At 40.8% G+C, this 21,557-nt stretch overlaps 1 protein-coding gene across 12 annotated transcripts in view; it reads left to right on the top strand.

Annotated features, from left to right (window-relative positions):
• Nucleotides 1–6,060: 6,060 nt before the first annotated feature.
• LOC310940409 (transducin-like enhancer protein 4) overlaps nucleotides 6,061–21,557 on the top strand; it is a gene marked incomplete at both ends in the record, with an annotated part of 38,242 nt that continues 22,745 nt past the window's right edge. For 8 of the 12 annotated variants that reach the window (XM_083905366.1, XM_083905365.1, XM_083905374.1 and 5 more), the window contains 5 exons: nucleotides 6,061–6,105; nucleotides 6,431–6,528; nucleotides 8,467–8,530; nucleotides 8,621–8,665; nucleotides 21,295–21,357. In XM_083905366.1, the coding sequence (XP_083761492.1) occupies nucleotides 6,061–6,105; nucleotides 6,431–6,528; nucleotides 8,467–8,530; nucleotides 8,621–8,665; nucleotides 21,295–21,357 (315 nt within the window). Of the gene's footprint in view, nucleotides 6,106–6,430; nucleotides 6,529–8,466; nucleotides 8,531–8,620; nucleotides 8,666–21,294; nucleotides 21,358–21,557 lie in introns of those variants that run through there. The other 4 variants (XM_083905372.1, XM_083905371.1, XM_083905370.1 and 1 more) reach the window with 3 other exon arrangements.

The raw sequence follows: 21,557 nt of genomic DNA, 5'->3' as shown, positions 1-21,557 counted from the left end.
TGTGATTGTTTCAGTTGTTTCTTGTGAGGAAGGAATATTAACGCATATTTCATTAATATGGACGCCAATTACTTCTGACGTTCTGACACTACTTTTATAATAAAACACAGCAGTAAGGATGGAGCCCGAATCCATTACAGTGTTATATGGGCTTCTCCCTCCCTGCGTCTGCTGAGGCTTGCTTATTTCCTCACTCAAGCTCCCTGTTCAAAGTGGCGGCCGCTGGGTATTAATGATGTGTTAAAGGGGGCGACCATGGGGGATTCAGAGGCAGTTTGCTGTAAGGACATGAGCTTTAGGAGCATGGACATGTGGTTAGTGCTCCATGAACACTGAACCCCTGACAGACACACACACACACATGCTAGTTCTGTATGTTATTGTTTACACCCAGAGGATGACAGGATGGTGAAACAACAATACCTCTGTAAGCCTGCTGACCTATAGGACAACAGAGGTTAAGCCCTGAGGGTCATTGTCACAGCAGAGGTGTTTATCGAGTTTTTTTTTTCATTTCTAAATTTCTGACCAAGAGGATTTGTTCTTTAATGATGAACTAGTGCAGTGCCCGTAGTATGTATTCCTATAGTGGGAGCTGTAGACGATTTTTCAGTTATGGTAATACCTGTGGCTGACAGTCACAAAACGGCTAGTTATGCTAATGCTAATGGAAAATTTAAAAAATTGTGTTGTGCCTAATGAGGTTGCACAGTGTTTGTATTATATTAGCCCTACATTAATGCCAATCGTAGCCTCACTAGCTTACCTTTGGAAACAGGTTCGCCAAGTTTCCAAGGGAAATGAGCCGCTGCCTAACCGTTGTTGACACTCTGATAATCCTGACACACCTTCAGACGCACTGCTAGGTGTAGCGTGCTGGTGTAGCATGATAAATCAGCGAAAATTTTAATAACTCTAAACCTGAAAATCAAGGATGCACACCATTGGGCCAGTAGGTTGTATACTCTAACCTTCACACAGAATATGTGATCGTCTGCTACATAGCATTTATTTTGGTGATTGTTGTTTGGTCCTCGTGAACAGAAAAGATGCAACTTCCTTTGAAAATGGGATCTGTCAATACCAGGAGATGCAGTCATGCAAGATTATGGGTGCAAGCTGCTGTTAAACACCATAGAAGGAGAAGAGGAGGAGGAGGAGGAAGGAAGTAATATCCACTATGGGTAATCTGCTGGTTGAATGAGTCTACAATGATGATAAGCAAGGTAAGCCTGATTTGGTATTAATATAAATACAGAACGTAAACAATTACATCCAAAACAAAACCCTTTTAGTCTTTGTTACAATCCCAAACAATCTCTTTTGCACATTTTTACCTCCATCATTTATGGTTTGGCACCAGCTTCACTTTCAATTGGTGCATCATTTCATTGGTTAGTGAGGGTAAGTATAGGGTTAAGCAACAGCTGCATTGTGAGACGGCCCTCAAACTGAATCAGGTTTATTTTTATTACCCAAATTCAAAAAATCACTGTTTACCTCGGTGGACTTTACAATCTGTGCATGATGTGACAAACACTGTGCTAGGTAAGAAATTACTGACCCCAGTAAAACATTTTTAACAGTAACAAAATAGAGGATGTGGGCCTTCAGTTGGTGTAGTGGTTAGTGCTCTCTTTGCAGCAAGAAGACCCAGGTTCCCGGGTTCGAGCCCCGGGTTGGAACAAGGGCCTTTCTGCAAGGAGTTTGCATGTTCTCCCCGTGGGTTCTTCAGCTTCCTCCCACAGTCCAAAAACACGCAATATGGGGATTAGGTGAATTGGTCACTCTAAATTGACCGTAAGTGTGAGAGTAATTGTTTGTCTCTATATGTGGCCCTGTGATGGACTGGCGAACTGTACAGGGTGTACCCCGCCTATCGCCCTATGTCAGCTGTGATAGGCACAGCACCCCACGCAACCCTCTGGTGGAGGATAAAGCGGTAGATAATGGATGGGAAATGGAGGATGCATCAGGAATAGTCACAGAGAAGTGATTGCTCTTCCAGGATGCAGACAGAAGGGTTAGCGGTTTGCATGGTACAACATTTCTTTCCCACTTGATCTTTGGTCACAGGAGTGTGACGGTGGTCGTCTTTTAACCTCTCACAGTGTGATGTAGGACCATTTTCATTCACATTGGTTGACCTTCTTTGTGGACATTGCAGTTTTTACCAGTCTGTGTTTATATGAGATGTTCAGTGAACAAATGCGATCACCTTCTCCGAGCAAAAGAGGAAGCGATGATCGAGAAGCAGAGACAGAGAGAGCTGCAGTGAGATTAGGAGGCATATGTACAGGTGGTGATAGGTAGTCGGGATCAGAGCACTGAGCATGATGTTAAGGCTGGGTTTTTTCGCCTCCCACTCATGACCACAAGCCTACCTCCTCCCCCTTAATCCCCCCTCCCTCAACACACACACACACACATGCACGTACAACCTGCAAGCCATCTACCCTCAAAATACGTTCCTGCAATCTCCTGTGCATCAGCTGCCAAATGAAGTTCCTCTTTAGAGGGAAAAAAACATGGCTGTGGAGTCGTCTGAGGCGTTGTGGTTGGCGGCAAAAGCAGCCCTCGCGTTGAAGCCAATAATCCAGCGTCAGGGCTTCAGGCGCGCAGAGGGTCGAGATTGACAGGGCTCGATATGAGGCTCTCGCCTCACTTGACATTTGGGTTTCATAAGGTCTGGAACAAAAGGCAGGGGCAAAATAATCAGAGAGGGGCACAGGCAAATAAATCTGTTTATTCCTCCTTACCTGCCCCCCCCCCCTCCCCCCTCAACCCTTGGAGGGAAAAGAGGGAGGGCACGATATTACCTTTTCTGAGCCTTAGTGGATTCATGCAACTGCAACAGCAGGTCACTTTAGGCCCATGTGCTTACCTGAGATATTAGTTTGTGTGTGTGGTAGATAGAAATGTGTATTTGAGTGGCTGAGGCGCAGTGTATGTGTGCACAATCCTGTGTATGAATGAGCGAGAGGCAGAGACAACAGGGCAGCAGGAAAGATGGAGACAGACAGAGCGACGAGGGGAGGGGATTGATGTGGTGTCAGATTGTGGATAACCTGTGTGTGTTTGTGCAAGACCAGAAAAATACAGAGGGCAACATGTAATGATGACAGATGCTCTACTGTCCATGTGTATATGCAGCTATAAGATATGATAAAGTCAGAGAAAGAGGGGGAATATAAAGACGCAGCACGAGATGATTAAGATTTCATTACTTTGTGAGTTAGTGCTGCTAAATGACTGAACACAGCGTTTTGCTGAGCTGCTGACCCAGCAACAGTGAGTTCCATCTACCCACACTAAACATCCACTCAGTGGTGAATGTAGGTTGTATACACTCTAACCTTCACACAGCATATGTGTCTGCTACAAAAGCATTTATTTTGGCGATTGTTGTTTGGTCCTCGTGAACAGAAAAGATGCAACTTCATTTGAAAATGGGATCTGTCAAGCAGTACTATCAGACCTGACAGAGGGAGTGTGTGTCTGTATACAGCAGCAGGGCGGGTGAGGGTTGGAATTTACTTGTGCAGAGCAACATAACATTTAAACACACCAGAGTCATGTGGAGAAAAATTCTTTAGAACCACGGTTCTCAAACTGTGGTACGTGTACCACCAGTGTTTTTGCTAGGTCTATTTACACCACTGTGTTTTAATTTAAGATTTTTTTTTTAAGATTAAGATTCCCTTATTAGTCCCGCAATGGGGAAATTCCAATTACTGCAACCGTGAATTAGTGAACACACACAGCACACAGTGAGGTGAAGTACAAACTAACCCGGAGCAGTGAGCTGCCTGCATTCAGCGGCGCTCGGGGAGCAGTGAGGGGGTTAGGTGCCTTGCTCAGGGGCACTTCAGCCACGGACAGGGGATCAAACCGGCTACCTTGCTGTCGCAAGCTCGAAGCCCTAACCACTAGGCCACAGCTGCCCATTAATGTTGGCAATAATGGTGTTACTTCGAGAGCTCAATATTTCCCCCCAGACGGTGCTCGGTATAAAAACTTTGAGAACCACTGCTTTAGACAATGGCTTGAATGTAACAGAGAATATTACAGGAAATCATCAACGTATATGAATGCATATTAGAATTAGTCATTTTTGCACACACACCAATTAGTGATAGTGGATTTGACCTCTGAATGTAACCCTAATTGGGTGCCTTGTCCCGGGATTAAACCAGGAATTTGGGATTAAGCCCAATTCCTTTCCTCTTGGCCATGGACTGCCCATATCCATTGTGCACAGCAAGTGTGAACAAACACGGCATGTGGTGGCTAAACAGCTATGTATCTCTGACCTTAGACAAAACACTGACGAAGATTGTAATTATTACTGCATCAAATGAATATGTGAATGTATACTAACAGTCTTTTTCGCTTTGATTAACTAACAAATGAAGCCACACTGGAATCCATTCTGAGGAAATGTTGCGCTGCAGCAATGTCTGTACAAATATAATAGAGTTTCTGCAAGTGTCTGCAACTTAGTAAGTAGATTTTGACCATTCCATTTGTTTGCAATGACTCTATTTCAAGACATATGCTTGTGTTAATATGATAACTGATTGCCAAAGATAGTCTGTCATGATTAAAGAAATGCCCAAGACTCCAGAAGGCTATAGAAATTGAATTAAGTATTAAAAGTGTTTATATCTCTATAAGTAGATTCTTTGGAAAGCCCTGCAATTTATTTTCAAACGCATTCAAACATAATCAAAAGGGCCTGAATCTGAGCAGGTTGAGCATCCATCTCCTGTTCATGATGGTGGTCAATTGGATCATTTGTGTTTTATTGGCAGGTTGGAGTTTGTGTAAGAGGCTCCAGATGAGATGGTGCAGTGTTTTGGTTCTCTGTGATACTAAAAGGAAAATGAGGGTGTTCTGTTTTCATCACTGACTATTTTTTGTCCAGCGTAAACACGGTTTAACATAATCCACATTTGCAGCAGTATATAATCTAAACGGAATGAACAATTTACATTTAAAGTGTCAACCTGCTGTATAATTAACATCCTTATAGGCTGAGGTGAATATGTGTGAGGTGAATGAGATTTTAATTGCAGGGTTCTAAGTGCTATCTGTGGACATAATAACAGATTGTTTTAATGGGCAATTCAATTAAAAATCGGGAAAAACATGAGACACCAAAGGGGGCATATGTTCGCCTCTGCCTGGAAGTCTCCATAAAAAAAACACATAAGTCAACAGATAGTTTCCAGATGAATCCCTGTGACATCTTTTAGTGCCAGAGCGAGTGCCCACGTGGGGAGTGTGCATAAATGTGCTCCTGATGGAGATGATTGGACAGTATGTGGATGATAGGCAGGAGGGTGGAGACTTCCCTGTTCTCATTGGTGTCCTTTAATGGACGCTCCTCCCCCTGACCGCACACCATTGGCTTTTGGAGCTCCGCGGAGGAGCCGGGAAGTTGTAGTTCTTTCCAGCAGACGCACATCTGTAGTGCTTGTTATCGACTAAAACGAATTAAACTACACGTCCCAACGTCACGGTACGGGCTCTTATAATTGATGTGAATATGCAATTGCGCTCCTGTGACTGGTTGCTTGTAAATTTGCCTTCGCCGGATCAGACTGCCACAGTCACTGAGGTGGTCTCTCCTCCGTTGCCGCGCGGGGATGTTAACGTCAACGGAGGCTGCGGGAATCAACTGTTAACTGCGTGACGGAAGACACCGTGGAGTCTGACATGGAGGAGTGGGGTCATGATTTGACTGAAGTTAAGGGTCAGTAGGTGGAATTCAACGGAAACAGTGGATTCGTTATTAGCGCACAGGGAGAACTGCAAGCTTCGTGCGTACTGAAGGAGGCATTTTTGGACAACTCCTGCTTCCACCATCACGCCGAATGGTCCTCTGAAATACTGTAGTGTTGTGTGTGACCCACAGAAGACCCGAGAATGTTTTCGCTCTTCATGAAACCTGCGCAAACCCCGCAAACTGGGCACTGAGTGACCTTTTACGCACGGGAAACGATCTGTGCCTACGCATTTGGTTTTCACGTGGATGAACTTTGCACGACATTTTTAATGATTCGTGATTTGAGCAAGATGTACCCCTCCGCCCGGCACCAGGTAAGCGCTGAGCAGCAGCAGCAGCAGAGCCAGTGAGTGTGTCCAAAACCAAAAGCGTGCGGATTAACAGCCGCGCGCCCTAGTGCGTAATCAGTTGAGATCAAGTTTCCACGCCACTGCGTGCTCACTCGGACAATTGCGCTCATTGTCAAATTGCTGCAGCTGTGTGTGTGTGTGTAAAACCATAAGACCATCCTCCTTATCACAGAAGCTCATTGTCATCTATAGTCTCGCCCCTGTGTGTGTGTGTCTCGTGACCCTTTGGAGACTTTGGTGGCTCAGTTCTTCCTCTCTTTCCCTCGAATGTTCTCTGGTGTCGGTTGAGGTCCCACACCAGCCGGGCCAGCCGTTCAAGTTTACCGTCACCGAGTCCTGCGACCGGATCAAGGAGGAGTTCCAGTTCCTTCAAGCCCAGTATCACAGGTGAGAGTTGGGAAGGAACACAACATTAATGCTTTGTGGCAACATCCCCTCATTAGCCACATATTCACTGATCCAACTTTCAAATCTGGTTTCTGTAAACTTTGTCTTTCGGCTTTGGACCACTGGTCAGACAAAAGATATCCTAAAAAGTCACCATGGACACTGATAATGTGTGTGTGAAGGCCAAAAAAGGTCCTAAATATAATCAGTATATTAGATCATCTAGTTAATTTATGTGACATTGACCTGTCAGGTATAAGTCATAAGCCATGGCCAAAATATTTGTCAAATGCATCATTAATATGATTTTTACAACAAGAAATCTTAATATATGATTCCCTTCACATGATGTGGAGAGAGCGAACAAACTGTGAGTCCATGTTTGTATCAGGTCTGTCTAACTCACCGGTGAACAAACGGTAAAACTCCATCAACCTTGGTCTGCACGTATCGCTCGGCAAGTGCAAGTGGTGTGAAATGCTTCTTTACCTCACATGATGAAGTGTGAAATACATTGCTCGGGAAAAGCACCGTAAGCACGATGCCAATGCATAATAATTGCTGACCTCAGGCCCCCCCAACTTGTAATTATTCTCCAATCATCTTGTGAGATGAAGCGGTGGTGCAGTTTGCTGGAAAATCCAGAGACTGGAGGAGATGAACCGTGGATAGCATCATCTGCTGCGTGTGATCAAACAGCTCCATATTCCTGAGGTCCTTTAAGAACATGGGTGGATCAGATACGTCCAACACTTAGTCTGAAGGCTCTGGGCTTGATTTAGAAGAAATTAAACATCTGCTTTTAAGTGATTCTGACCACGACACTGACAATTAATCATGTAATGTGCTGTTTTATCAGCTGATATTTACCTTGTTGACTGTCGGAGAGTCTACCAGCACGTTATAATATAAGATAGCTTTATTTTATCCCACAGTGGGGAGAGTACAGGGTTCTAGCAGCTCAATAAACAGAAAAAAATTACAAAATATTATAAAAACTGTACATGGAAAGAAAGAAGATAAAATGTACACACACACACATGTATTATACACAATATTATGTACTGACAGAAAAAAATAAGGTGCAGAGAAGGGTAAAAAAAAAAGTAGGACAATTTAGGCAATACAATACTATCGAGGCTATACTGAAAAATATAGGCAATTCTAAATAATTAAGTCAAGAGGCTAAAAAGGCTCTAAAACTGTTATATTTGTTGGTTTGGATCCTTGTATCCAGGGTGCATAAGATAAAACTAAACAGTACAAATAAATTTTTTATATATAAAGCGTCATCTCAAAAGTATTTCACGGCACAGAAAATGTATATGAGCATAAATGGCACAGATTCATAGTGACTGAAAGTACTTCCTTATAAGTATCTGTTTCATAAATGTGTCATTAAATATATAAATATAATAGGGTGAAGGGCTGAAAGACTATACCGTGAAATAATGTATAATGTAGTGACAACACATTGACAGGCATCTTAAATTAAAGCAGATGACCAAATTAAAAGAAATGAATGTATTTGACATGTCAACATTTACCTGTAACCTTTTGAAAAAAACTAATAATGCACATAAATAAATAAAGCGCTAAACCACATCAGCTTCCTTGTCCGTAAGAGTTCAGCTTTAGTGTAACCATAGTTGTAAAATGGATCCTCATTATATGGTTGCCTTTGTGTTGATGGTGCAGTTTTGCAGTTTCCACTCACACTGTAAGAATATATGATGAGGTTCGCGTGGGCGTCCATTGATCCGTTAATTACTCTACCTGCTGAGTAAGTGTCTGCGTCTGCAGGGAAACCGCTGCGATCCGAGCATCTCTTTTCTGCCGTTTAGAAATGGAACAAAACAAGGATGATATTTATATTTCAGGAATTTATTTAATCGTGTAGTACACATTTAATCATTTTGTTTTCCTGCTCTCTCACAGTTTGAAACTGGAGTGTGAAAAACTGGCCAGTGAGAAAACTGAGATGCAGAGACACTACGTCATGGTGAGTTACACTGTGTGTGTGTGTGTGGGTGTGTGTTTGTCCTCTGAATGCACATTATTGGTTTGATATCATTTGAATTTGTTTTTTCAGTACTATGAAATGTCATATGGACTCAACATTGAGATGCACAAGCAGGTAGGAAAACATTTTTTGTGACACTTCTTGATGTGAAAACATATTAGACATGTTAGGTAAGACACTAACCTTGCATGACACTCACTGTTGTATTTGTGGAACTTTTCTTTTATTTGTGAAAATGTTAGGGGAGATTTCACCATTCTATCTAGATCCTCATTAGACCAGGTCCTGGTCCAAAACTGATTTGTGAAACCTTTATTCTATTTATGAAAATTCATAAAAGTATAATTTCAGTAAATTGTATGCATTTAAAAAAAAAAAAAATGTGTAAAAGGAAGGTTGCACAGTGGTGGTGTGTAGCAACAGCAGATTGGCTCTGGATGAATGAATGAATGAATGTGAAATTGAAAACTGAACTGATTCTGCACTATCAGAGGTTTTATTAGTCCTATATTTTGTGTGTTTATACTTAGACACTGACACTCGAGTAGAAGAGTACATACAGAGTTCATATGTCACTATCCTGAGCAAGACAGGGATGTTTATTCTGCCTCACTGTTCTGTAAAAAAAAACGGGACATAAACACAGAGTAGAGGCGTTGTTTCTGACTTCAGGTCACCAGCTCTGACCTATTCTACATGAGAGTGCAGTTTTTCTGAGAAACTTTCCTTTACCTGTGTTTGTCCTGCCTGAAAACACAGGGAACTGGTTTAATTTTGTTCATGCTCACAGAGAGCTGATGCCCTGTAGGCCCATGTTTCCCGAGCGTGGTCCTCAGGGAACTCTGCCCTGCCATGTTTTAGATGTTACCCTGCTCCAAAAAAGTAACCCTCATCGTTTTTTTCAAATAATTTGAAATTTTTCAAAAAAAATCTAACATTTTATTTAAACTTTTGTAAAATTCTTTCCAAAAAAAGTAATGTTTCAACTTTTGTCCTCGTAAATAATAATAATGATGATATTTTCTTTCAAAAATGTAATGTAATGTTTCAACTTTTGTAAAAAAAAAAAAAAAAAGTGAATCAGGTGTTTTTGGAGCAGGGCAACATGTAAAACATGGCAGGGCAGTGTTTCCCGAGGACCAGGGTCGGAGGTCATCTACAGTGAAGTGGTTTGAGTCTGGCTTGTGGTTCTTTGCAGCTTGTTTGCCTTCATGCTCATTTGTCCTATAGAAATAAGGCTTAAAATGCCCAAGAGATTGTTTTAACCCTTAAACGCAGAACTTTAACGCAGGTGACACCGTAATTGCGCGACGGTTTGTGCTATTGGAAAAATCCCAACTGTTTCTCAAAGCTGAGAAGTTGCACTTCAGCGCCAATGTCATGTGGTTATTACGGTAGTTTTTGGACATTGAGACAAAAACTCAAGCAAATGTTCCTTTAAATATGTTTTATACTGTTCAAATTTCAAATTTGACACGCAAAATCAGGTGTTCATGTACAACTACAGTGTTTTTTAAATACAACTTTTTTTCTCCTTCATTTTAAATTGTTAATACACTATTTTAACATGCAGTAAACCTATAAATAATTGCCAGATATTGAAAGTTATTCTGAAAAATTGGGCAAAAGCAGTTACTCTCAGGACATTTTCTGGCTCTTTTCTGGTTAAAATAAGCAACAACGTCCAGACTGACCTCATTGTGAGGCTTTGGTGTTAAAGGGTTAAAAAAGAAAAAAGATGAGTTGGAACAACAGGATATAACCAACATGAACAGAAGATCAATTTAATGTATTCATTGAGATAAATCTATAAGCTCCATCAGATTGATGTTATTTTGCAGGTTTGTGTTTTGTCACTGCGTTAATAATAAGGATCTCTCCCAGTTTCAGGGTGATTTGTTGCGGTGCGAGTTTGAGCGCTAACTTGATCATTTGCGTCAGTTTAATTGGCAGAGAAAAATTGCCTGAAAAATGACTGGAGTGAACGAGGATTTGGCTTTTAACGAGCCTTTACATCTGAAACGCCGAGGGTCATTAGCATAAATGTCTGTATTAACCACACATCAGCTGCCAGGCTAAATGAGCCACGGCTAAGCAGCTACACACTCATTTCCTGACAAATGGTATATATATGTGCGTGTGTGTGTGTACTTGTATTTGTTACCTCTTTAGGACCTTTTCTGGCATAAACTGACCTTATCAGGACCAGTAGTCCTAATGGAGACCAAAATGTGGTCTTAATGAGGCAGAGACCCATTTCTGAGCAACTGGTTTAGGCCAAGGATTTGTGTGTGTGTGTGTGTGTGTGGGGAGGGGGTGTGTGTGGTGTTTGCCCTTTATATTGTTGTGTGTGTTTTGTGTTCACATGTATCTTATGTGCATGTGTGTGTATAATAGCTGAGCGTACACATTTGTCTGTGTGTATCCGTGCGTGTTTCCTCACCATGCAGGCTCTGTATTTGTTGATTTAGTTTTGTGTGCACTATTTGTGTGTTTATGCACGTAGCCTACGTACGTGTGTACGTGCTTGTATATTTGGATGTTTACGAGTGTGTGCGTTGGTCTAGTGTGTGTGTGTGTGTGCGTGTGTGTGCGCCTGAGTTTTGCACATGCAGCTTTTTTACTGGCACACCAATCAGACTTGTTTGATGAAATACGGGGTGTCTACTATAAATTCTGCTGCTGTGGCTGCTCTCTGTGGTATGTGTGTGTGTGTGTGTGTGTGTGTGTGTGTGTGTGTGTGTGTGTGTGTGTGTGTGTGTGTGTGTGTGTGTGTGTGTGTGTGTTGGCACATGTGTGTGTTTGTGTTTATTGAGCGAGAGGAAGAGAAAATAAAAAGAGATAAAACGTGGACGGCGGCGGCGGCGGCTCAGTGTGGTACCAACACATTTCTGTCAGAAAACAGTTTTGGAAAGGGAATCTCTTATTTCTGCCAGCAGCCTGTGTTTCCTCTGAGTTTTGGAGGCAAATTAATTTGTTTGTGTGTGTGTGTGTGTGTGTGCACCTTCTTATGGTACCATGCACTGATGTTAATGTTTTCTATCCACGGCATTCAGTATGATAAAGCAAAGTGTGTGGCTCTTTTAGCAGACAGAAGAGGGGAGGCCTTAAGGTAGTTGGTCCCCACTACCAAGGGAATTGCTAATATTGCTTGTTTAGCATTTTCTGAGGGTAATAGGCTCATTGATTTTTGGCTCTGCTCTCTGTTTTATTTACACAGAAGGGCTCTGGTTTCTGGGGGAATGAAATGTACCATTGCTCGTTAAAGAGAAATTGACTTGTCGTAGACGGAGGAGAGGATGGGCTGCGGGGAGAGGGGAGAGATAGGAGGGAGTGAGGGGTTGTAGAGCACGGGCCCGAGCTGCCAGAGGACAGATAATCAATTGCAAATTAGCGAGACTGAGAGAGGAATAAAGCAAGCGAAGGATGGGGAGAGAAAGTAGGAGGGAGGAGACGGTGGTGAGAGGAGGAAGCAGAAAAGACATTTTGATATTGAAGAATGACAGTTTCCAGCGAGATCCGACAAACCCTTCCACTGCAGATTAGGAGCCGTTTGCTTCACTCAGTGGTCATGAAATGGAAAAGATTAAAAGCACATTAGAACCTTTACATTATATACATTGTGTTGTGGTGATCTATTATATACACTACCGGTCAAAAGTTGTGTTTTCCATTAAAAGTCAGACTTTTATTCATCAAAAGAGTTGCAAAATGAATAGAAAATATAGTCAAGACATTGACAATATTAGAAATAATGATTGAGTAAAACTGTTTTCAGCTGTGCTAACATCATTGCACAAGGGTTTTCTAATCATCCAATAGCCTCTAACGCCCATGAGCAAACACAATGTACCATTAGAACACTGGAAATGGGCCTCTATACACCTATGTACATATTCCATTAAAACCAGACGTTTGCAGCTAGAATAGTCGTTTACCACATCAACATTGTATAGAGTGTATTTATGATTCATTTAATGTTATATTCATTGAAAAAAGTTTCCTTCAAAAATAAGGACATTTCTAGGTGAGCCCAAAATTTTGAACGGCAGGGTACATTCTATAGGTCTTTCATTTGAATATCACTTCTGTGTGTAACTGTGGCATGAAAATGAGTATTATGTATTTAGGTGATGTCAGGATTCACAAGTGGTCACAAGATTCAAGTCAATGGTCCTAAGATATCTGTAGAAGATAAGAACATTCATCCAAATGTGTAACATATGTCTGCCAACTGTTCTGTTCTGTTCCGTATTTGAAAGATAAAAGACGTGTTCCGTATTGAACAGATACAAAATAAACCTTTGTACCTTATTCTTAAACTAGAAAAGCACTCGGATAGAGCAGACCTCCGCCAAGGCTGCTCAGTGCTTACTAAATACACCCTGCAGGCGCGCCTGGGTCAGAGTGTTGTAACCAGTGATAGCGTCTACAGATCACGCCCAACATTTAATCACTTGTCATTAAATGATTAGCGCACGTTAACGCACGTTAATGCGCCCAGCACTAATACCGAATGATTTGGTTTTGGTCATTTCGTATATTTATTTTCGTATGAACCCCAGTCTCCTCCATAGCACCACATTCCCTTTGTAGCTCAGCAAGGTTGGAAACTAAAAAAGAATAAAAGATGGAGTTGTTGACATGTGTGGTCATGCACAATTTAAGCACAGCACCATTTTAAACGTGTTGCTTTAGCACCATGATCGTGTACTTTGATAATGATTTCATGAGGCGATTAAAAACAACGTGAAAATGTTCATCATGAAATATTAAGCTCTCTTGTCTCTCATACCAATACCACACACACACACACACACGCCATCACAAGAGAATAGAGCCGGTGATGGCGGGCTCCATTAGGTGTATTAGCTGGTGGTGAAAAGTGGTGCTGATATGGTGTTTCCAAAGCTCCACAGGGGAGCTGGACATGTGATCTTCTCCCTGACCCAGTCTGACTCCAGGCTCTAATTTCCTTGTTGGTCAGAGTTGACGTGGGACCATGAAAGATTCTCATTATCATCCTTTTCCATCCCATATTCGTTGGGATATTGCACTTGAGCCTTTTTCTCATCTGTTTGCAGACACCATTTATTGCACATTGTTGATGTGATCACAAAGAGTATTTCTTCAGTGACTCACACATGAGGTCAAAGATAAATTTGCTGCACATGTTCTTACCTCAGAGGCTTTATGTACCCACAGAGTCCTCTAATCTATCAATAAACTCGATGAATCGACCCAGCGTGAGTTCCCAACCTCAGACGACCGTCTGGACGTTTGTTTCTTATTATTTATTCACTGTTCAAACAGTGACAGGTCTGGGTCAGAGTTAAGCTCTGTTCTCCGCAGATTCAAATTCTCCAGGTTTTTCATAAACCTCAGGACATTCTTTGAGAGAATAGGGCTCCTGGGAGCTCTGCCTTTTCACTCTGGTGTCTGCGCTGTGTTTGCCAAATAGGCTGACATCACTGCACTCTGGCCGACAGTCACGATTGTTTGCCACTGATGTAAAATGTCAGCTGAAATTGGTTGTGTTGCCTCGTGGAAAAGCATCTCCATTTCCTTTTCTGCTCCAGTGCTTTTGTTTCCGTCTCCGTGCCAACACTTCAAGGTCAGCTCTTCAAAATAAACTAACTGGTCGTGTGAAGATGGTAGATCTCCATCTCAGTAGCCAAAGAATCTGAATGTTTACTCATGTACTTACTTATTTAATACTTTTCTTTGTGAACAATTAAGTGAGAAACAAGAGTCTTTATCAATCATGAGGTCCTGGTATCAAAGAGGGCTGCCATGATTATTCGATTATTCGATTATTCAATTACTAAATGAATCGTCGACTATTTTCACAGTCGATTAATCGGTTTGAATGTTTTTTCAATAATTAAAACAAGCATTCTGATTTTTCAGCTTTTTTTCTTTGCTTCGTATAACAAATTAATTGTTAAATTGGAATAATTTTTCGAAATATCCTGACATTTTACCGACCACACTAGTACTCAATTAATCGAGAAAATAATGGACGGATGAATAGATTAAGAAAGTAATCATTATTTGCAGCCCTAATCACATCTCAAATATGGATATTATGGCTTTTATTACCATGATCAATAAGATTGTTCCATCCCTAATTGAATGTCAAATGATTGTACTGTTAGAAATGTGTAAAACAAACAAAAATACAAAAACAGATTTGAGAAGTTGGGGAACTTTTCAGTTAATGAATTTTGGGGATGCATGATATTGGACTTTTTGCTGATGTTCGATATGCCGATGTATTGGAGCCAATAAACGATATATACAGTACTTCCCTCTTGCTCAACTGCAGAGATCCTTTGGTCTCTTCTGTTGTGAAATTAACATAATATTACATATATACATATGTTGCAGCACATGATATAACATGTCTTTATTGTGCCATATAAATAAGCATTACTAATAATAGCTGTAGGGGGCGCCAGCATAGAAGTCAAGAAGGCTTTTTCAGCCATTAATCGTATTTGACCCGCCACGGCAAAACCAGCAACAAGTGACCTAGCGCAAACCGAGTAAACAAAGAAAATAGTAGTAAAACGCACTTCTTGTACTGCTGAAAGAGAGCAGTACATGAGAATAAGTGGACTACTACTAAAGCCCAATTTATACTCCTGCGTAAAGTTCTCTGCGTAGGTTACCCAGAGTCCTCTGCGTCGACGGAGAGCCTTTCGTAGAGCCTCTGTGTCGTCTCCGACTGTACAAAACATTTTTTAAGTGTCCGTCACTCCGTCAAGGGACAACGTAGACGGCAAGAGCTGCGATTGTTCCTCAGGACAGGCCGAGCTAAGCTGCTCTGTGCCGGCTCACAGCGCCCAGAGCGTCCACAGAGGCGGAGCTGATCACCACCGACAATGTCGCTGTCAAACTATAAATACGTCATATCTTAACACACACAGCACATGTTTAGACTCTAAATGGCCAATTTCACGCCTCAAATTATCTTAAAACTGCGTTCCGTGACACAGAAAAGTTCGAAATGGCAACTGTTTCAACTAGGGATGCACCGATTGCCATTTTTGGGGCCGATTCCGATTTTTCAAGAAGTTTGTCTGCCGATACCGATTTTAGCCGATTCCGATTTCAATTTTTTAAACCACTTTTCAGCATACAGAAAGATATATATTTTTGCATCTTTTCTCCTTAATAGAACATTTTAACATAGAAATACAATCAGTTAACATCCAATATCCAACTAAAAATACAAAAACGAATCACTATAAAATAGGAGTACATATAAAAATACAAAACCAATTGTCATGATACATTTGAACATGCTACCATGGAACATAATAACTTAAAGTGTGACTTTTACCACTATAAAATAGAACTAAATAATGTTGTGGAATATTCACACACATCTTAAAAGTGCAGTGTTATGGAACCATGTTGTTCACATCCAATATCCAACTAAAAATACAAAAACGAATCACTACCTGTATGTGTAGTTTATTTAAGTTTAAACATATTTCACAACATAGTACCTACACACAAATAAGTAAATGACCTCTCTCTCTCTCTCTCTCTCTCTCTCTCTCTCTCTCCCTCTCGCTCGCTCGCTCTCCCTCTCTCCCGCCCCGTGCCAACAATGCCTCGCGATCTCTGCGCGCACAGGTTTAAATGGCAAACAAACAAATGCTGAGTGCTGATCAAAAGTTTTGTGCAAGTGATTTAAGGTCCTGACTCTTGTCTTAAAATCTGACAGGCTTCATTCAGTGATTGAAACAAATATATAAAGATGAATGAAACGTTTACATGCAGAGCGTGTAGCGATGCGGCTCCGCGGCCACGCGGATGTTGTGTAATCAAATACACCGGTATGGCCGTATATTAAAAATTCATATCATAACGGAAAAAAAAACTGTATTCAGTGTGAACCGGTATACTGCCCAGCCCTACACTCTACTACATGTGCGTGTAGTCGCATGCACGTGTGTTGTTGATGCTGCGCGATGCGGGTGCATTTGATCGGCTTATTAAAATCGGAATATTCTGACTGATCGGACGGTCACCGATTTTGGCCGATCACGTGAAAATCGGCCAATTCTGATCACTGGCCGATTGATCGGTGCATCCCTAGTTTCAACAACAACAGTCTTTCTCTCTCTTTCTCTCTCGGACGCCATTGCTCACTGTTGCCAGAAGCACAACAACCTTGCACAGCGACCCCTACTGATCGAGCGGGAATTTGCAGCGCGTATCCGTCACCACGACGCAGAAGTATGAAGGCTCGAGGGGTCTCCGTGGTGACGCAGTCGGATAACGCATTACGCAGTCAGAGAAGTATAATGTGGCCTTAAAGGTGAAGTAAGTAGTTTATAGTGCCATCTAGAGGAGAGGCTGAAATTTACAACAAAGAACTGCTGCTCTGCTCACCCCCTCCCTTCCCTGAGCGCTACGGTATCCGCAGCCGGTCAAATGTTGTCCTCGTCGTCTTTCTCCGTGTCAGCAGTTGAGGTTCGTGAGGCGAGGGAGAGGGCGAGCTACCACGGCCGTAGCAGACGAAGCAGAGAGAGTGGAGGCGGGACTTCCGCTACAAGTAAAGAGACGCTTGATTTGTTCTCTCGCGTTTGTCCTTACAGGCTCCGGTAGAAACATGGCATCTCGCTGCTAACAGTGGCAATGCAACCGCGGCCCGCGACCATGTTATTTTACATGACAGAAATACTACACATTGTCCCTTTAAGACCACTGTTACTGTCTCTGTAAACAGAGTAACAGAGTAGCTACTTCTGAGATGATGACATGATGCCAGCAATGAAAATAAAGCACCCAGAACCACTTATTAACCTTCTATCTTCTGGGTCAGTTTTCATTAACGTTGTTAATCTACATTACGTTAGTATTCAGTCAAAGTCAATTTCATATTTTCAATATAAACTTAGAATGGAGTGGTGTTGTCGTCATAATTGGGCCGTTGTCTGACACCATGTGACACCATGGACCTCACCACTGTGTCCGTCTGTGCTGTCCTTTCACTGTCTCTTAGAATATCTTTGCCAGATCCTTCAGGCTCAGGGTTTAGTGTTTAGAAGGACGATCACTGACTGATTCCCCAGCTGTAAAATACTCAGTTTGTCCTCTTTTCCCCTCAACACCCAAACACTAACATTGCTTCAGTGGCGTTTCTCTGAGGCTAATATGCACTGGGCAGCTGAAAAAGGGCATGTGTGCACAGCAGGTCTTCCATGGATAAACATTAAATAAATACTGTATAAGAAGAAAATGTCAGTTTTTTAGATTGTGTGTGTGTGTGTGTGTGTGTGTGTGTGTGTGTTTGTGTGTGTGTGTGTGTGTGTGTGTGTGTGTGTGTGTGTGTGTGTGTGTCTGCAGCTGCAGCCCTGACTTAATCACAGGTAAGACTAACTGCAGCCTTCCCTTGTGTCTGACACTAAATGGCTGCTTAACTTCTGATAGTCAGTGCTCACGTGTCTTCTGTCTCACAAGTGTTTTCTTTAAGTTTACAGCTCCAAGAAGAAAGAAAGTATTTGTTTAAAATATCAATAGAATAATTGATTTTCTGAAAGTATCACAAAAAAACAAGATTGAAGGTTGAATGAAGCATCATTTCTTACTCATATTTCTGTATATTAATTGTAGTATTTTCATGTCTAGAGATGTGCATATTAACTTTTTTGGGGGAAATTAGGAAATTAGAGTGATGCTATTATCAATTTCCTTGGGGTCAGAAAAGATTATGTTTTATCTTCAGAGCCCCAAAAACACAAAGGCCTAACATTTTGGTCTCAACCTGTTGTCTTCTGCTTGATGGACTTTTTATTCTGACTCTATGTAAAATGTCACCACAGGCACTTTCATACAGTGGCCCTGCGGTGCAAAACACAAACAAGAATCAGAAAACACAAATCAGAAAACACAAATCAGAAAACACAAACACAAATCAGAAAAAACAAATGCAAATCAAAAAACACAAACGCGAATCACAAAAAGCAAAACACAAACGCGAATCAAAAAAAGCAAAACCAAAAACACAAATGCAAAACAAAACACACAAATGCAAATCAAAAAACACAAACGCGAATCACAAAACACAAATCACAAATGTGAATCAAAAATTCATGTGGCTTAAAAATTCCCCTCAAACATTTTGTCAAAATGTCACATGTAAACTTTGTTTTCTGTCAGACTAGACAGTGTGATAAAATGTCTGAATAGTTTTCTGTTGTGCTTTATATGGCAACAGTCCTACACATGTTAATCACCTGCAGATAGTCATACCATAATGTTCAACACAGTTTAAAACAAATGGAAGAAAGTATTATTTGGCTTCTACAAAGATGATATGTGTCCCTGTGCACCCATTCCTCTGCGTTTCTCTGTGAGTTTGACTCTTTTATCTTTGTTGGTGTTTGTGTTCCAGTTGCACTGCAAGCACACTCCCTGTGGGACAGTGGATCAGGCAATTTCCTGTTTCAAAAAAAAACTCCTGTCTGATGTGAGAGAGAGAGAGAAAGAGAAAGAGAGAGATTGCTGTATAATCTTTAAAGCCAACCCTTGGGTTCAGTAAAAACATCTGATGAATACAGAGAAGGCTGTGTGTGTGTGTGTGTGTGTGTGTGTGTGTGTGTGTGTGTGTTCTTGTACTTGCGTCATAATGAGGACCAGTGAGGGTTTTTAACCAACAGAGTGAGGTCATTTTTACGGAGTGAGGACATTTTGGCCGGTCCTCACTTTGTTTTCATTGAAATCACTTCCTTAGGTTGCTATAACATGCTATACTCAATTTGTCAAAAAGAAAAACAAAAAATCTAATTATGGACCAAAAAATTGTTTCAATTTTTTTTTCAAATTTTGGATGACATAGTATAGTATGGCGGTTTTTTTTAATTTTGGACCAAAAAATTTTTCAAATTATTTTTTTTTTCAATTTTGGATTGACATTTTTTTCAATTTTTTTTTTTCAAATTTTGGATTACATAGTATAGTATGACGATTTTGTCAAATTTTGGACCAAAAAATTTTTTCAATTTTTTTTTTCAAATTTTGGACTACATAGTATAGTATGACGTTTTTGTCAAATTTTGGACCAAAACATTTTTTCAATTTTTTTTTCCAAATTTTGGACTACATAGTATAGTATGACGTTTTTGTTAAATTTTGGACCAACATTTTTTTTCAATTTTTTTTTTTCAAATTTTGGACGACATAGTATAGTATGACGTTTTTGTCAAATTTTGGACCAACATTTTCTTTCAATTTTTTTTTTTTCAAATTTTGGACGACAGTATAGTATGACGTTTTTGTCAAATTTTGGACCAAAATTTATTTTCTTCAAATTTTGGACGACATAGTATAGTATGACGTTTTTGTCAAATTTTGGACCATTTTCTTTTCAAAAATGTTTTTTTTTTTTTTTTTGCTCTGGGGCTCCACCTGCAGACATGTTATGGTACTGCAACCAGTAGTTCTTTGTCGATGTCATTCATGAAGTAGATATTTGTAATTGTGTTGATTTATAAAGTGGAAATGATGGTCCTCAGTATGCAGCAAGTACAAGAATGTGTGTGTGTGTGTGTGTGTGTGTGTGTGTGTGTGTGTGTGTGTGTGTGTGTGTGTGTGTGTGTGTGTGTGTGTGTGTGTGAGTGCGTGAGTGCGTGCGTGCACCACAAACCTGCCACAGTCTTGACAGGTTTGTATCAGTGGGTTTGCTCTCATAGCCTGTAGGGCCTCATGTGACCACTGATACCAGAGCAAAGTTCACCTCAGCGCTGCTTATATACTGTAAATCAAGGTTTTAACATTCACAGATTATCCATTAGGCAGGAAAAGCAGCTGTAAGTTAATTAAACAGGCCTCTTTCTTTACAAGCACAATGTTGCTGTTGTGCTTATCTGATGGTAGGGGCTTAGGGCAGATAACATCATGTAGTGAGAAACATCATGTAGTTCTGTTCATATTTAAGATTTCAAAAAATTGAATTTAATTAAAGGTGCAATTTTAAGGTCAATTTTGTCGAAGCACTGAGGCCACGCCTTTTGAGGTACAGAAAATTAAATAAAACAACTTTTAATCATTAACTTGTCTAGAACATATGTACTAAGTTTAGTGGGGCTAGTACAAACATGCTAAGACGAGTTCCTTCAAATGCATAGACTAGTCATTTTCGTTTTTCCAAAATGGCTGACTTCTGGATGGGCGGAGCTAATGGAAGTACATTAGAAATTTGTTTGGAATCATGAGAACAAAAACTGTTGGTTCAAATTGGAACAACTATGAGCGACTTAGACACAAAAGAAAAAAGAAAAAAATTAGCATTTAATGCAATTTTGACTACTTTATCTCACATCAAAGATTCCCAAAATATTCGGACTAAGCCTAACACACTCAACCAAATTTCGTCCTGATCGGACCACATTTCTCTGACCATAACCCAACTTACTTCTGGGGGCGCTATAGAGCCCTGGGGCTATAAACGGGTTCGGGCCCTATGCCACTATCTAATTTTTTCTCCATGCCAAATTTCAAGAGTTTTTATTCATGGTAACCCCTCAAAAATGAGCGCAACGTCGGAGAGCATAATATAATCTCAACAGGAACAATAGTACAGTAATAATATAATCAATAATATAATCTCAATAGCTGTGCTTGGGCCCTAATGATGTGTGGTTGTGTGTGGAGGATGACTTTATGATCTTTGTTTGTTGGTTAAATTTGAAGCTGAATATATATTTTCCTGCTGTTTCTTGCAGGCGGAGATCGTCAAACGGCTGAACGCAATCTGCGCCCAAGTCATTCCCTTCCTCTCTCAAGAGGTAAGACTCAAACATCTCTGTGAGTGTGAGTAAAGACTTAGGTGGAGGTTGAGACACGAGAGAGAGAGAGGTAACAAAAAGGTGGAAGAGAGAGCTGATCATTCCACAGAATTAACTCAAATTGGGGAGACAAATTCTGAGGCAAAACAGTAGATTACCCTGGGCTAATCCTCCCTGCTCAGGACAGGCAGATATGCTCT

This window comes from Microchirus variegatus, assembly GCF_963457635.1.
Source record: "Microchirus variegatus genome assembly, chromosome: 18".
Taxonomy (NCBI): domain Eukaryota; kingdom Metazoa; phylum Chordata; class Actinopteri; order Pleuronectiformes; family Soleidae; genus Microchirus; species Microchirus variegatus.
The sequence above is the reverse complement of the archived record's forward strand: the minus strand, read 5'-3'. Positions and strand labels throughout refer to the sequence as shown.